Source organism: Haliotis rufescens, unplaced genomic scaffold, assembly GCF_023055435.1.
Source record: "Haliotis rufescens isolate VD_foot unplaced genomic scaffold, xgHalRufe1.0.p SCAF_2, whole genome shotgun sequence".
NCBI classification, from domain to species: domain Eukaryota; kingdom Metazoa; phylum Mollusca; class Gastropoda; order Lepetellida; family Haliotidae; genus Haliotis; species Haliotis rufescens.
Genome location: NW_025963890.1, coordinates 15,047,938 through 15,065,097, shown reverse-complemented (window position 1 = coordinate 15,065,097; position 17,160 = coordinate 15,047,938). Strand labels below are relative to the sequence as shown.

General features: G+C 39.5%; 1 protein-coding gene across 1 annotated transcript in view; it reads left to right on the top strand.

The window, feature by feature from the left end:
* Positions 1-16,080, top strand: part of LOC124135586 (ceramide glucosyltransferase-like) — a 55,529-nt gene extending 39,449 nt beyond the window's left edge. Inside the window, exons 3-9 of the mRNA XM_046500959.2 lie at positions 860-962; positions 6,746-6,847; positions 7,742-7,854; positions 9,950-10,128; positions 12,329-12,415; positions 14,548-14,737; positions 15,708-16,080. Of these exons, the coding sequence (XP_046356915.1) occupies positions 860-962; positions 6,746-6,847; positions 7,742-7,854; positions 9,950-10,128; positions 12,329-12,415; positions 14,548-14,737; positions 15,708-15,896 (963 nt within the window). The 3' untranslated portion in view covers positions 15,897-16,080. The remainder of the gene's footprint in view (positions 1-859; positions 963-6,745; positions 6,848-7,741; positions 7,855-9,949; positions 10,129-12,328; positions 12,416-14,547; positions 14,738-15,707) is intronic.
* The last annotated feature ends 1,080 nt before the right edge of the window (positions 16,081-17,160 follow it).

The following is a 17,160-nucleotide window of genomic DNA, read 5'->3' as shown; positions in this document are numbered from 1 at the left end:
GGCTTGGCTAAATGAAAGTAATGAAATAACTTTATAAGAGTGATTCTTCTCGAGTCAATATTTATTCAGAGCCTCAAGATTGAGGGTTCTGACCTCATCAGAAAATACGCCACTGTGATAATCATCAGTCATCGATTTCAGTGACGAGGACGGTAATTTTTGTTTAATCTACCCATCTTTCTTTGCTGCGGACATACACAGACTGATAAATGAATTAGATGTATTGTTTTCATTGGTGGATCATCAGGATGCCTTGTTTTTCAGAGTATGGTTTGTTGATTTTATCCAGAAATTGAATTTGTACACGTGACGCTTGTCGATGTTTGGTCTTAGTGGGAGATGGAGTCAGTGGGATGTAGATGCATACAGGAGACACCATCAATGGACAAGTGTTTGAATTATTGATCTAACTGGATCTTTGATGACCCAAATGTAATAAACATGACATATTTGGTTCATGTTTCAATCGATTAGGGAAAATGATATGTACACACGAACATGTTCATTCCACAAATTGCGTTGTTGGATGTTGATGGAGTGTTTTGTCAATCATGATATTGGCATGAGAGGGTTGTGTATATCTGAAGGATACAATGTCGCTGATGCAGTGCCATGAGGAGTATTATATTTCAGTATATGCAAGAAGAGCTCTATTCAGAAGAAAACAGAATATTATGTCCGTGCTTCTATAGTCATAAAGCAAAATGAAAGAAAGCTTTTAATCTTTCAATGTTTTATTCAGATTAGAAATGGCGCAAATATTTGCAGTGGTGGTGAAATGGAATTGATAGTATATTTTGCCACAGTATCCTGGGGATTTTAATGTCCATGTATTTAACCTCTGTGTTCTTTGTTTCAGTATGAGCTGTTGTTCTGTATACAAGATGAGATGGATGCAGCTTTAATGATTGTGCAGAGTCTCATACAGAAATACCCTAAAGTAGATGCTAAGTTATTTATAGGTAAGTCACTCTCTCTTTTGGGATTTTTTATATTATGAAAAATAAAAGTGTAAAAGAACTCTTTTAGCTGATTAGCATTGATGATTGATTGGTTGAACAAACCGACTGTGACCAATGATTGATGCTGAAATATGAATCGATGCCCACACTAAGTGTAAGATCCGGCCCATGTCTGTACGTATGCCCTCAGATTGCACAAAATTCTGTAAGCATCGATTTTCATTGGTATGAGCATGACTATAACAGTATTCACAAGGAATGTTAGAAATTCATTTTTTAGCTTTTCTCTTACAGTACCGTATTCGACGCAATAAGTGCCCCGCTCTAAAATGCGCCCACGGCGACATTTGCTAAGATATTGGCTAGTGAACAATCCCAATTAGCACCCCTTCCGATTGATCAATGTACACAAGACTTATTTATTCACGTATAATACACACTCGTGTGTTATATGCAGCCTTAATTATGGGCATTTAATTCTGAAGAAAATATATTTGTCGTACATAAACATTTCAGGCTGTCAGCATAAACCACGAAATTTATCTTTCAACTCTGTTTTTTTCTCCACCAAAATAACATTCTAATAAGAGCCCCCTATTTCTAATTTTTACGTAAAATACGGTACTGCAAAAGCCTTTTCATTTTTCAGACACTTTCAAATATCAAGCTCAATTGCAAAAGCTATGCAAAGGCATTTCATTTTACACACATGCAAATATGGGCATTATTCATCCCAATATTAAAATAAAAAATATCTGTCACTAGAGATGTTATGTCGATTCACATCTCAAGTTGAGGGGTTTTGAATCAGTTGTCCAATTTTATTATCATATTATACCAAATCACTATTCCAAAGATAAAATGATATACAGAATATGAGATATGAAAAGCGTAGCGCCTATTTCATCGTTATTTCTGAATTACTATGGTTACGAGAGGAATGTGCAACAGGGGAGAATACTGATATACCTCAAAACCAATGGCCATTAGACTATATGATATTCAGTTAGTGATGTTTATAGTTTATAGTATAAGGGTAACACTATTTTTCAGGGCATTATCATTTGCAGCCCGAGGTCTTCCATTAACTGCCCGACGAAGGAAGTCGGTTGAAAAGACCGAGGGCTTCTGCAAATGATAATGCCCTGAAAAAGAGTGTTTCCATTATTATATCTAAAATGGATGGAATTTGTTATCAAATAAAAAGAAACAACAATATCAGTTTTGAAACTTTATTGCAATCAACACGAATGTCACTGACCCACTTTTACAAATATGGAAACGTCATAGAACAAACCAGATGACGTCACTATTGAACGTGACGTCACCTATCCCTATCCTATTACGTCACCTAACAACAGGCGTGATAATGGCCCGTCAAGAAATATGAGGGCATTATCAAGTTACAGTGGCCCGCTCATTTCTGATAACACACGGGCGGTTTAATGATGATTCTATCCATTTTAGCTATAATTTCATATATACTACTCAGAGGAAGTTGACCCAGCATTATACCCTGTTTGTGAACATACATCGCTTAACTAGAGCCTACTGTGCAAAGAATTATATACCATAGTTCATACGTTTTGGGTAGATCAGTCTGATTCCGGCAATACAGGCATTGATGTCTCTGACCTTGTGGTGACATAGCTATTTAAAGTGCAGTGGTATTAGAATGTCACACAGGGTCTTGTATATGTTTGTTTATGTGGTCACCATAGACGTAATCCTTTGCTGCCGCGTGGAATCTGCTTATCAGAAATCAGCTTTGCTTCTGTTTTGAGTAGATGTATGCACTGGTTTATTTATAGGTGAAAAACTGTTGACACTTTCTTAGCAACTAGCGTGTTGGTAGACTACTAGCGTGTTGGTAGACTACTAGCGTGTTGGTAGACTGGGTACAGGGTTGAGGTCATGGGGAAAATACCTGATCATTTTGGTGACCTTTGTAGTGGCTATGTTATTCTTTGTGCATATAGAAGATAATTAAGCTTCAAAGCAGATGCATTAACAGCGGTAGAAATTAACTGTTTTACTGCACTAGTCGTTATTATGATAACATACAGCAAAACCCTTAAGAATGGCAAATTTCTACGCGTCCTTATGATATCTTAGCTATTGGGCAGTTTGGCAAGGACTACAGGACTAGTGCCAGTTTTTAACACTGATTAATTACACGGTTTTTGCAATTAGACAAGTATGTGAGAATGGTTTGTCTGATTTGAAGTATTTTTTCTCTTGTGACTGATCAGTGAAGATTTTTACAGATAGTTTGTTGTGGCCTGTTTTTGTTGCCTCTCTCGTACGTCATCCGTCGTAAATATCTCCTCAGAAACGTCTAGAGCAATTAAACTTCATATGCTCCTTTCCACCATTGACGACATGTTAAAATATGGTACTTGTTAGGGCTGCAAGGAACACACTATGAGGCGAATACGATTCATATCACAAATTTAGGGTAACGAATACGAATATTAATTCACAATTACAATAACAAGTCAGCAGTTTATGTATTATTTATTATATTCAGTGAAACAATAACATCATGATTTATTTGACATGGTTTGTTAATTACAGTGTATTAATAAATTATATATTTATATACTGCACTTATCCAGGTACTAGCATCTGCTCAAATGCGACAATGACCAGTGAAAACAATACTATCAAATTAAATATTATTAGAGTGTTGTCATTGAAAGAAATCTATGCATATAATATGTTGTTATGGATATTTTTAAGTACAGGGTATGTAAATATACATGAAAGCATATTCATAAATATTCGATTGTAGTGGCCATGAATAACGAATTCAATTCATGAACGGTTATTGTTCGATTCACCGAATACGCGAGTGAATCGTAACAGCCCTAGACACCAGTTACTTATGTTTAGCTTAGCATTAAGGGGCTAAAACAAGGACTGGTCAGCCCAGAGTCAGCATACTATGTCTGAGTGGGGCATTCAAGTACAAGCAGACATTAAATTTCAGTGTTTTTTGTCCTTTATTTATGAAGAAAATCTTTGAATATCAATGCTAACAGCATCAATTTTAAGTCTCTATCGTGTTGTCATTTTTAAAAGTTGACTACATATCAGGTGAGCTTTAGTGCCGTGGCTCTGTTATATGTATATCATTTTCCTGAAAAGATTAATATATGTTTTCATGGAGTCCTCAAGTTCAGATTTTCAAAGGGAAGTGGCAGCTATAAAATCATCTGTGTTAATTAGATGGCTTTGGTCGTGTGGAAAGGGAATTGCAGCTGAGGTTGAACATCAAGTTTTAAAGGTCACTATGCCTTCTATCGGGTTCTCTGTTATCTGTTGACAGTAATCTGACTACTGAAACAGAACATGTTTAATTGAACCAGGTTTGGCATTCAAGATGTTTACACCCTAGTAATCTGCAGTTCTCAAAGTCGGGAGAAACAAATCTAGCTATTTTATAACTAGGGAAGGATATGGATATGGATATCTCAGGAATCATTCTTGACTTTCTTAATTTCTCTAAGGAAATGGTCGGGGCGGTCAGGTAGCTTAGTGGTTATAGTGTTCGCTTGTCACCCGGAAGACCCGGGTTCGATTCCCGACATGGGTACAATGTGTGAAGCCCATTTCTGGTGTCCCCCTTCGTGATATTCCTGGAATATTGCTAAAAGTGGCGTAAAATCATACACACTCACACTCACTAAGGAAATGGTCATAAGTTTAAACCAAAATCCCTCGATTATATATATAATAAAAACAAGTTATCCCTATAAAACACTGGCTTCCTTTTCTGGAATTACTATACTTCCATAGCCTTGGAGCAAGGCTAGAACCAACAAAGAGGAAGGTGATCAACATGACACAGGTGTATTAATCAGGGTTGTTTTGAGTTGTTGTAATGGTTCTGAGAATATTACTAGATCATGTTGCTGCCAGAAACTTGATAAATGATGAATAGAAGTTACCACTTCTCCGTCTCCTTACATGCCCCAAGGACATTGTAGCAGTAACACTACTCTGCCAGATATGTCTGTATTCAGTGATGTGGCTATATATTACCTGACAGTCATTATTTTCAGATGTCCATAGTTTGATTTCCCAGCATTGTCAGATGATTTTGCCTAATTTTAAGGGAAAATGACATATTAGAATACTCACTAAACACTAACATGTCGTCAAATTACCATTTATGTCAGATTTCTTTGACCATGTTGACATGTTAGTTTTAATGATTATATTCCTTTGAAAACTGATTTTTTTTAGTTTAGAAAGAAAAATTGTCTGTAGTCTGCATTTGATTCTAATTTAGAAATCCATGCACCGATCAAAATCACAGTGTATGTTGTGAGAGCTTATAGATTATATGTTTTGTTGAACATGGAGTAGAGTAGAGGCTGTAGTGTACCTGTGATGTGCTTGAGTCACTCATCTACTCATCTAGCTGGTGGGCAAGGGTGGCCCTGTCGTCTAAGGCACCGCGATTCGCCGTGCAGAAATGCGTCCCTTGAGCACGCCAGAAACCTATGATCGTGGGTCCGAATCCCTGTTCTCTCCGATTTTGTTTCTAGGTTTTTTTAGCACCATACCCGTGCTTGTGGGTTTCACTGAAGTGGTAAACGTCTGAGACCTGCATCACTTCAGTCTTTCCTCCCACATTAAGCTGACACGCCGTGATTTAACTGGAATACTGTTAAAAGCAGCGTTAAACCCAACTCACTCACTCACTCACTCACTCACTCATTCACTCATCTAGCTGAATACCCTAGTTCCATCCCCTGCATGTGAACATTTCGGAATTGACTTAAATTTTGTTTACGTTTATGGAGGTATAAACTTAAAGCATACTGTGTAAATTCACATTTATGCCTCCTTATAAGAACAGATATGGTCACATCTCATAAATAAAACAGTCAACAACTATAACTTCTCAAGCTGCTTTTTTAATCTTTATCACTGTTAAAATTTCCAGGGACAGCCACAAACCTGGAAATGACAACGTTATGTTTGTCTATTTTTGTGTGAGCCATGTCTAGGTGTACCCCACTGTGGTATTGCAGATATAATGATAAAAGTGGTGTTAAATTACACATTCATTTACTCAGTGTTCCCGCTGGCTTTTGAAACTCTAAAAATTACCAGTCCCCCCTAATTTTTGCCAGTCCCAACTTTCAACAAAAAAAAGAAAATATGAAAATTATTTGGTTTCAATTCTTTCAACATAATGTTCAGTGCAAAGAAGTCATCTCTGAAGTAACTTAGTGAGGTCTATATGTCATTCACACTAACTTCAGTCACAATTTTCTCTTCAGTCACAATATTTTTTTTAATATTTCAAGACGTTGCTACAAATGGATATTTAACCTAGAAATAGACAAGGGTAAACCCTGATAGAAACAGACAAGCTGACTTTATTTGAAAAATGTAGTTATATGAATATCACCGATGTTTTGTTCAACAACAAAGATATAAGGTGCTTTATTTGCCGGTCCACAGGGACTGGCAGTCACATGAATTAACGGTCCAAGCCTAATTTTACCAGTAAAAAACTGGTAATTACTGGTAAACGGGAACGCTGTTTACTATTAATGAGGAATGGACCTGGGCTATCACAAGCCATGTTAAAGTATGGGAGTTGTGATCATCTTAGTGCTTTGTGGAACTGACCCTGAATATGAATTTTGAACGTTTTGCTATTTCTGTTTTTTTCAAATGCACAAACACAGATGTGTTATTGTAAACTGACAATACCTGTTGGCTCTCTTAATCAATGCAATGTGTTTGTTTCTCTGTTTCAGGTGGAAGAAAAATTGGAATAAATCCCAAAATAAACAACATGATCTTAGGTTACGAAGCTGCTAAACACGATCTAATTCTCATATCAGATAGTGGTTTGAAAAGTAAGTATTGTGTCTTTCAAGTGTGGAAAAAAATGAATGATGGTTAACAAAGGTGTACTTTTAGATGATAAAATTGTTAATTACCTTATTCGTTGAACAAGAACCCAGGGCACTCTCAAAATTAGAAATAGGGGGCTCTTATTAGAATATTAGTTTGGTGAAAGAAAAAAAACAGTTGAAAGATCGTAAATCTCGTTTATGCTCACAGCCTGAAATGTTTACATACGACAGATATATTTTTCCAGAATTTAATTGCCCATAAATGAGGGTGCATATAACACACGAGTGCGTATTATACACGAATAAATAAGTCTTGTGTACATTGTTCAATCGGAAGGGGTGATGATTGGGATTGTTCACTAGCCAATATATTAGCAAATATCACTGTGGGCGCTTATTACGTCGAATACGGTAATTGTCTCTTCTTAGTTTGCTTTACAGCCATATTCTCACCACTCTTGAATTTTCATTGCCATGTAACTAGTCAAGACCGGGAGCGGATTCGACAACATCCGAATCACCCAGGAAAAATTTGAGAGCTTATCTGATTTATTCATTATTGTACAGTGAATGAATATATACTTTCATCATTTCTGTTTCCCTGATAAAATTATAATAGTATTGGATATCAGTCATTGGCAAATATGTAAACAGTTTCTACATGATATCCAGAAAGTATTTTTTTTGTGTTCTTTAGATTTGGGGACATGCAAGTTCAGAATAAAACAGTGACTTAATTTGTACCAGTAGTCTCTCTTTGAGAAAGCTTCCAAGTTGAGCTACACTGATGGAAAGCAGTAGTCTCCCTTTGAGAAAGGTTGATGTTGAAGCTGTGAGTTAATAAGAGATGTGTGTTGATAAGTGATGTGTGTTGACAAGAGATGTGTGTTGCAGTGGGCGAGGACACCCTGCTGGACATGGTGCTGCTGATGACAGAGAAGACGGGGCTAGTCCACCAGATGCCCTACATCTGTGACAGGAAGGGATTCTCATCACATATAGAAAAAGTAGGTGGCCTGTTGCTGTAGACATCAGGGTTCAAGCAAGGATATTGAGTAATCTTGATAGTCATAGATTATTTAAACACCCTGAAAAAGTTCTAAATGTTTCTGCACCATTTGAGGAGATCTTTGATATTGGGAAACTGACTCAGGGTTGAAGTCTTGTCTTCTCGAAGTCTAGTTCTGTATATGTTAGTCTATCAAGACATGGGTAGAAATGTCTCCAGCAACCTATGCTTATTGTGAGAGGTGACTGAGCTGGAATATTGTGTAATATGACAGTGCAGTGTTAAACAATAACACAGAACTGATAGTCCTAATTTCAGAAAGACAATGTTTCCATTCACATATAGCTCTGATTAAAATGAGTCAAGCCAGTGGTAGGAATTGTTAATTGTATAAAGAACAGATTTTACAGTTCTTGGATTTCAGTTCTCTGTAGGGATTCTCGGGCACATTAGGTCCCCAGTACCCCATGATCATTTCCCTGCAGAGGTTCTAGGGCAGAGTAGGTCCCCAGTACCCCATGCTTATTTCCCTGCAGAGGTTCTAGGGCAGAGTAGGTCCCCAGTACCCCATGCTCATTTCCCTGCAGAGGTTCTAGGGCAGAGTAGGTCCCCAGTATTCCATGCTCATTTCCCTGCAGAGGTTCTAGGGCAGAGTAGGTCCCCAGTATTCCATGCTCATTTCCCTGCAGAGGTTCTAGGGCAGAGTAGGTCCCCAGTACCCCATGCTCATTTCCCTGCAGAGGTTCTAGGGCAGAGTAGGTCCCCAGTACCCCATATTCATTTCCCAGCAGAGGTTCTAGGGCAGAGTAGGTCCCCAGTACCCCATGCTCATTTCCCTGCAGAGGTTCTAGGGCAGAGTAGGTCCCCAGTACCCCATATTCATTTCCCTGCAGAGGTTCTAGGGCAGAGTAGGTCCCCAGTACCCCATGCTCATTTCCCTGCAGAGGTTCTAGGGCAGAGTAGGTCCCCAGTACCCCATATTCATTTCCCTGCAGAGGTTCTAGGGCAGAGTAGGTCCCCAGTACCCCATGCTCATTTCCCAGCAGAGGTTCTAGGGCAGAGTTGGTCCCCAGTACCCCATGCTCATTTCCCTGCAGAGGTTCTAGGGCAGAGTAGGTCCCCAGTACCCCATGCTCATTTCCCAGCAGAGGTTCTAGGGCAGAGTAGGTCCCCAGTACCCCATGCTCATTTCCCTGCAGAGGTTCTAGGGCAGAGTAGGTCCCCAGTACCCCATATTCATTTCCCTGCAGAGGTTCTAGGGCAGAGTAGGTCCCCAGTACCCCATGCTCATTTCCCAGCAGAGGTTCTAGGGCAGAGTTGGTCCCCAGTACCCCATGCTCATTTCCCTGCAGAGGTTCTAGGGCAGAGTAGGTCCCCAGTACCCCATGCTCATTTCCCAGCAGAGGTTCTAGGGCAGAGTAGGTCCCCAGTACCCCATGCTCATTTCCCAGCAGAGGTTCTAGGGCAGAGTAGGTCCCCAGTACCCCATGCTCATTTCCCAGCAGAGGTTCTAGGGCAGAGTAGGTCCCCAGTACCCCATGCTCATTTCCCTGCAGAGGTTCCCTGGCAGAGTAGGTCCCCAGTACCCCATATTCATTTCCCTGCAGAGGTTCTAGGGTAAAGTAGGTCCCCAGTGCCCCATGCTCATTTCCCAGCAGAGGTTCTAGGGCAGAGTTGGTCCCCAGTACCCCATGCTCATTTCCCAGCAGAGGTTCTAAGGCAGAGTAGGTCCCCAGTACCCCATGCTCATTTCCCTGCAGAGTTGGTCCCCAGTATGCTTGTCTCCCTGCAGAGGTTCAAGGGCAAACTAGATCTCCAGTATGCTTGTCTCCCACTAGAGAAGGGAAACAATAGGTCCCCTTTCTCTATGCTTGACACAAGTGTTCAGATTAGAATGGAGCACTATGTGACCTGAGTGTCATTGTTCCTTGATAGCACAGACTATTGCTCATACTATCAACCACAGGTTTGTGTGATCCAGACTTGATTAAACACAGCCCACCTAGATTAAGGTGCAGTAATGCCGACAGCATCTCTTATAGTCATATGCATGTTTTGATTCAGCATAATGTTAGGAACTTGTTTTGATGTAGGTATATTTTGGCACCCAACATGCAAAGATGTACCTGTGTGCAAATGGGCTGGGGATCAACTGCACAACGGGGATGTCGTGTCTGTTCAGGAAGGAGGTGCTCGAGGAGGCCGGGGGCATGAACCATCTGGGACAGTACCTGGCTGAAGACTACATGATGGCACAGGCGTTTATTGATAGGTAAGAGTTGGTGCACTACATGATGGCACAGGCGTTTTTTGATAGGTAAGAGTTGGTGCACTACATGATGGCACAGGCGTTTATTGATAGGTAAGAGTTGGTGCACTACATGATGGCACAGGCGTTTATTGATAGCTAAGAGTTGGTGCACTACATGATGGCACAGGCGTTTATTGATAGGTAAGAGTTGGTGCACTACATGGTGTCACAGGCGTTTATTGATAGGTAAGAGTTGGTGCACTACATGGTGTCACAGGCGTTTATTGATAGCTAAGAGTTGGTGCACTACATGATGGCACAGGTGTTTATTGATAGCTAAGAGTTGGTGCACTACATGATGGCACAGGTGTTTATTGATAGGTAAGAGTTGGTGCACTACATGATGGCACAGGCATTTATTGATAGCTAAAGGTTGGTGCACTACATGAAGGCACAGGTGTTTATTGATAGGTAAGAGTTGGTGCACTTTCATGATGGCACGGGCGTTTATTGATAGGTAAGAGTTGGTGCACTACATGATGGCATGGGCGTTTATTGATAGGTAAGAGTTGGTGCACTTTCATGATGGCACGGGCGTTTATTGATAGGTAAGAGTTGGTGCACTACGTGATGGCACAGGTACTGATAGGTAAGGCCACATGATGGCACAGGCGTTTGTTGATAGGTAAGTCCACATTAGGGAACAGGCATTTGGATGTTTGAAGTTATGGAGTTATTTTTAGTACATGTTTCAAATTTCAAATATCAATTAACCAGATTTCTTTCAAAGAAATTATGTAGGCAGCATACATATGTGAAGAAAATTGGAAAAAAAATAGGAAAACATTTTTAGCGATGCATTCATGAATACATTATACTTCATGCACCAGCTGTCAGAAATATTCATGCTTGGTGATAGCAGTAACCATAGCGACACGTCCACCATGCCAGTGGACCCTATTAATGGTGTGTATTTCAATGTGGTGATAGTCATGTGATGTGACAGGTGCTTGTTTTGATCATGTCATCATCATCCCTCTGCTTTACAGTAAACACACGTGTCATTGTCACTGGTGCTGTAAGCCACACAGTGTTTCGATAGCAAGACAGAAATAGTCAAATATCCTGTTGGTTATGTTTGAGAATCAAGGGACATTACTGGTAGTATGGCTGACTTTGGTATTAGACAGGAGGAATAGTTGTCTTTGAAATCAGGGATGAAAGTAAAGAGATTGTCATTGTCCTGTAATAAAATTTAAATAAGTTGTGGGTCCATCTTTCAAGGCATTTTTTTTAAATAATTTTTAGTTTTCAAATCTTAGGTAGTCAATTAGCTTGTGTCAATGGAAATATAAATATATTTGTTAAGCCCAATATTTTTTATTTTAATTGGCATGAAGTTGTTTGAGGCAAGTGGTACAGTGGGGAAAAGAAATGTTAATAGTGTTTAAGGTGCAGGATATAAGTTTTTTAGTGTAGCGTATCGGGGGTTATCCAGACCTCCTCAGAGGCCAGTGTTTGGCTCCAAGTCTGCAACAAATGTCAGTAGATTTTCCCATATTGGAAATAAAACGTTCCCAGCTAAGGTAATATAGTAACTAATGTGATTGCTTGGTCAGGTTGACTTGTATATCTCTGATAGCAGACTAGAAGAGAGGAAGAGGCTTTAGTGCTTAGTTTTTCAGTATTGAATGTAATGTAATATACACTGTTAAGAGACCTGCATTTAAGAAAATAGGAACTTTAGAAAACAATTTTTTTCCCAAGTTGGCTTGGCATGGGCTCGTAGTCTGGATCCTAGATAAATCCTAGATATATCCCTACATGTGTTAACCATGGTAACTGCTGAAAGACTTTGTTCTCTTATTACCTGGAGGTAGGTATTTGTAGTTGGAGACAACATGCAAAGTATTTGATTAAGTATCTTTTTTTCTAGTCCATAAAAGATGGTGGTCAGGCAAATAAGGATATGTTTCTTCATTTTGATGGGGACCATTGTTAGTCACTTTGGTAAATACAAAGGAAAAAAATGGAAGTTTAAGCTTATGAATGAGGAACGTAGCCCTTGAAATGTACTTGAGCAGCGCTTGAATTTTGTTGGCCAAGATTTGTATGAACCCTGCCTAATGAGGCTTTGACATACATCAGTTAGAAATGTTGGACAGCTCCTCTGTTATGCTTACTGGAGTGTTGTAATCAGTGGATGCATTCTGTGTTTCAGGGGATGGAAGGTGAGAATCAGCTCCCAGGCGGCACAGCAGAACTCAGGGATGTACTCCATCCCACACTTTCATGCCAGGCTTATTAGGTAATTTTAATTTTAATTTTAATTTTAATTTTAATTTTAATTTTAATTTTAATTTTAATTTTAATTTTAATTTTAATTTTGTTGCTGCACACCAGGAAAATAGGAAAATACACCACGCTCCTCCATCACCCATTACTTCGGACATCCACTTAGTGGTATAATAGTGACACATATCTATCTTAGTCAGCTATTGAAACTGTGAAGCCATTTTACAAGGCTCTGAATGCACAGTGTTTGTGCCGAACCTACAGTTGCCTGACACAAAGCATTGTGTTGACTAGATGGTAGTGAGGCTATTAGTATTATATTGCATGCTGCATGAGATATATGAGCGCTCATTGAACCCAGCACTCCAACCATGCTGTGGCTTGATTTGTTGATTATATTGTAACGCACCTTGGTAGGATTGTTTGGATGATATATTATTTACAGTAGGGACACAATAGAAGCATGTTAGAAAGTGTTGGTGACCCAAAACGGGTTATGGCAACTCAAGTTTGCCAGCTAAAATATGTGGTGAACTCATTAAAATCTAAACAACAAAAATGTAATTACTTTACAATGTTCCAATAGCTTTTCTGAACTTTATATCCAGACAATTGCAGTGATTATAATTATATCTTTGCTACTTTTTATATGCTTACCCAATAGAGATCAGTGTATGGAAATTTCAATGGCACAGCCTCAAGGAGAAGCAAACATGGAAAACCTTGTGCGGTGTCATCATAAATTAATAGTTGTACTAATTGGCGCCAAGTCTGAAAATAGATACCGTATTCGACGTAATAAGCGCTCAGGGCACTCTCAAAATTAGAAATAGGGGGCTCTTATTAAAATATAATTTTGGTGAGAAAGAAAACAGAGTTTCGTGGTTTATGCTGACAGCCTGACATGATACAAAAGAAAAGTCTCTGGGTATTATGCACGACAGATATATTTTATTATACACGAATAAATAAGTGTAAATTGATCAATCGGAAGGGGTGCTAATTGGGATTGTTCACTAGCCAATATATTAGCAAATATCGCCGCGGGCGCTTATTGGAGTGGGCGCATATTACGTCGAATACTGTACCCCTTGTTGTATCTTTATATGGCGACTACACCACAAAGCTGCTGTTTGTATTCACAGGTGATGGAAGACATAGTGAAAACAAACCTAAGTTTTGACAATGGTGATTTTTTTTACCCTGGCATATACAATATGTCACTTATTGAGGGATTTTGGCTGGCAGCTATATGTTACCACCCTGGCGATAAATGTTATTCTCAGCTCCATGGGGAGAATACAATAATCAGTCAGGTCAGTTACCTGTCTGTCTGGTCACGATGCCTCACACTGTAAGCAGCTTTGTGGACATCATTATTGGATCAATGAATCATGGTTTCTGAGACATCTGCATGGCATAGTGGGTCTGTTCCCTGAGCTTAAGGGTTTACTGTGTCTGTTATCCATTCAGAGTTGTCTCAGTGTCTCGAGTCACGCTGTGGCCATATTAACTAGGATTTATAAATTATTATACAGTGGCTGTCTGATCTCCCATAATGATAATTATCAGAATCTGGAAAGAGTATGAACATTATCAAGTAGGGTATTTGAAGCTTTGTTGAATGGGGATTTTTTCGTGGGACAGTGGGATTTAATTGGCTGAGTAAGTGAATGTATTTTGCCCTGACAGCAGACTAAGGAGGATAACTGGTTATGACAGGTGACCTGGTGTGGGCCACTTAACCAGACTCAGGCTCAATTTCTGTAGTTGGGTGGAGACATCGCAGAACGAGACCAGCTGAACTTTGTTGACGGTGTGTGATAGTGAGTGAGTCAGTTAAAAGTTTACATTGCATCGTCAATATTGCAGTTAAATAGTAAGGAGATGCTCACTGATAGCATTTGGGGACCTAATGGGAAATTAAGAATAACCACCAGCCAAAGGAAGACTGTTCCAAGTATGTTTGTTGTAGTCTTAGTTTATGGAATAGTACCCTGTAAACTGATCTTACTGGACCAGAAGAATATTGACTTGACTCAGGCTTTGGACAAGTGGCTAAAGTCACAAACTGTGAAGGAAGACAAAGAAGAATTCAAAACTGACAATATTTCCCCTCAATGTGGATCTCTGTTCTCCTTGTAGATGGACAAAGCTCCGCATCTCCACAGTGCCCTCCACGATAGTGATGGAGCCTATCTTCCAGTGCATGTTCCTGGGTGGTATGGCATCATGGGCAGTGTCGTACCTGTTTGACTGGACAGCCCTGGTGTTCTTCCTCATACACATCCTGGTGTGGTTCCTCGGGGACTACATTCTCATTAAAGTTGTACAGGTAAGGCACAAGCGGAGATGATTTTGTTGATGTTTTCTTATGTATATTGAATTCTCACCTAGGTGTAAGTTTTGTCTTGTGGCAAGTCTACTGATGTTAATAAGAAAAGGTCTCAAATGGTAAACAAGTGTTGTGCACAAAATTTTGTACACACAAGAAATCCAGATATCAGTTCACCATGTAGCCTTAAGATCAGAAACTTAGAATGTTTTAAGTTTTGACAATGGTGAATTTTTTTACCCTGGCATATACAATATGTCACTTATTGAGTGATTTTGGCTGGCAGCTATATATAACCACCTCTGCTGATAAATGTTATTCTCAGCTCCATGGGGAGAATACAATAATCAGTCAGGTCAGTTACCTGTCTGTCTGGTCATGGTGCCTCACACTGTAAGCAGCTTTGTGGACATCATTAATGGATCAATGAATCATGGTTTCTGAAACATCTGCATGGCATAGTGGGGTCTGTTCCCTCAGCCTAAGGACTTGCCTAGACGTTTAGTACAAAATAAATTTTGCAAATATGTATTCCACAGTCATGGCACAGGACTATACTTTCAGAGTGTTTCCATCAGTACATTTGTTTAAGACATGCACATGTCAAATTGGAAAATTTTGTGTTCTTTGAGAATGCAGTTACCTTGGTAATCTGGTCACTATTCATTTGTCAGTTGTACCTTTTGTTATATATGTGCTTATATCTATTTAGCAAATTTGACACCTCAGATTGTGAACTCTATGGTGACTTACAGAAATCCCTGCTGTGGGATCCTTGCAGACCTTTGTTGGGCACAGATTGTTTCACAATATCACTTTTTTTAATGAAATTTGAAATATCTTTGACAAAAGACTCCTACAGCAAAGTTCTTTCCAGCTTCAGTCCTATTCCTGTGCCATCAAAAAGAGATTTTAAATAATACAATTTATATCAGAAAACAACTTCCAAATGTACATGTTCCTGTTTCAGAGGGGCCCGCTGCCATTCTCCAAGTTTGAGTTTGTGGTAGGTTGGTTAATGAACGAACTGGTTTCCCCATATCTGATCTTCCAAGCTCACTGGAACCCGGCAGTTACCTGGCGCTCACAGAAGTACCGAATCCGTTGGGGGGGCATCACGGAAGAAATAAAGCCTCCCCCACCAAAACCCGAAGACTGAGTGCTCCAAGCCAGAAATCTACAGCATTACGGGGCCTGCATCCACTGGGTCTGAGAATGTAACGACAGTGTATTAATGGAGACTCTAAGAGACCGCTCTGTTGTTCTTGCCAGTACGTTTATATTGGCTCTTGGAGATGGATGCTGGACTTTATTTCTGGGATCTGTGTGTGAAATTGCTCAAAGCAAAATTGAAGTGCGCCGGAATCATTGACTTGGATTGATATACCTGGATGTCTGTTTCCAGACAATATTGTGGAGCGCTCCCAGGAATTGAGATATCAAATTTAGATCATATTGTTGCAATGCGTGTGTATCTGTGAGATTGGACTTCTTGTGGTTTTTACCAACTGTCAAGACTACCATGGCGCCATGATGCCATGGTTTGTGATGCCAGGACATTATGGTGTTAGTTTTGTCAACACCAGTTTATCTCTGATTTGCATGTGTTGAATGACGATGACCAAGCTTCATTCCATCCCATGATACCAGATCATGCAGCAATGGTTCTCTCCCCTGAGTGGAGGACTATTCCAGCATATTTTTCTACCGCTGAGATTGCCGGTGGTTTCACCACCTCATTGTAACTGTGTTATGTGTCCAGCTACGTCAGTATTGTTTGTTTATATTGTCGTTACCATGGTTTCAAGCTTCTTGTGATATCAACCTTGACATTGAGGTCGTGTCGGGATGGGTATCAGCATGAGAAAATATTTGATTTGTGTTACGAGTTCTAGTCCAGTTTGGAAGGAAGTTAGTGTTGACGTGAGACACTGAATGTAAACAGTTACTACATGACTTTTCTTTGCTAATACCATGGAACTAAATTAATCTTGAACTATTTCGGCTGATCCATGTCAGGAATCCTATATATTTTCATCACACAAGACCATTCTCGAACATAACAGCATATCCATATCCATTCTATCCATTTGGGGCAATAGTCTTTATTATTGGGTCTCATGTTGCAATCAGGTTTTGACATTGTGTAGAATTCATTTCAAAGGGAGATAACTCCACTCTTTTCTTGTTTTATATGGGGGGTTCACATTTCGCCATTTTAAGGTGATTTGATGATGAGCAACACACAAAAGAATATTGTTTCGAAAATATCAATCTTATGCAGCAAATAAATATATGTTTGTTTATGCCTAATTAACAAGAACATTCAAATGCTCAAATACTTTTTATTTATAAACTGTACAAACATCTGTGGGATCCGGGCAAGACATAAAAATATTCCAGGGTTAGAAACTTATTTTTAT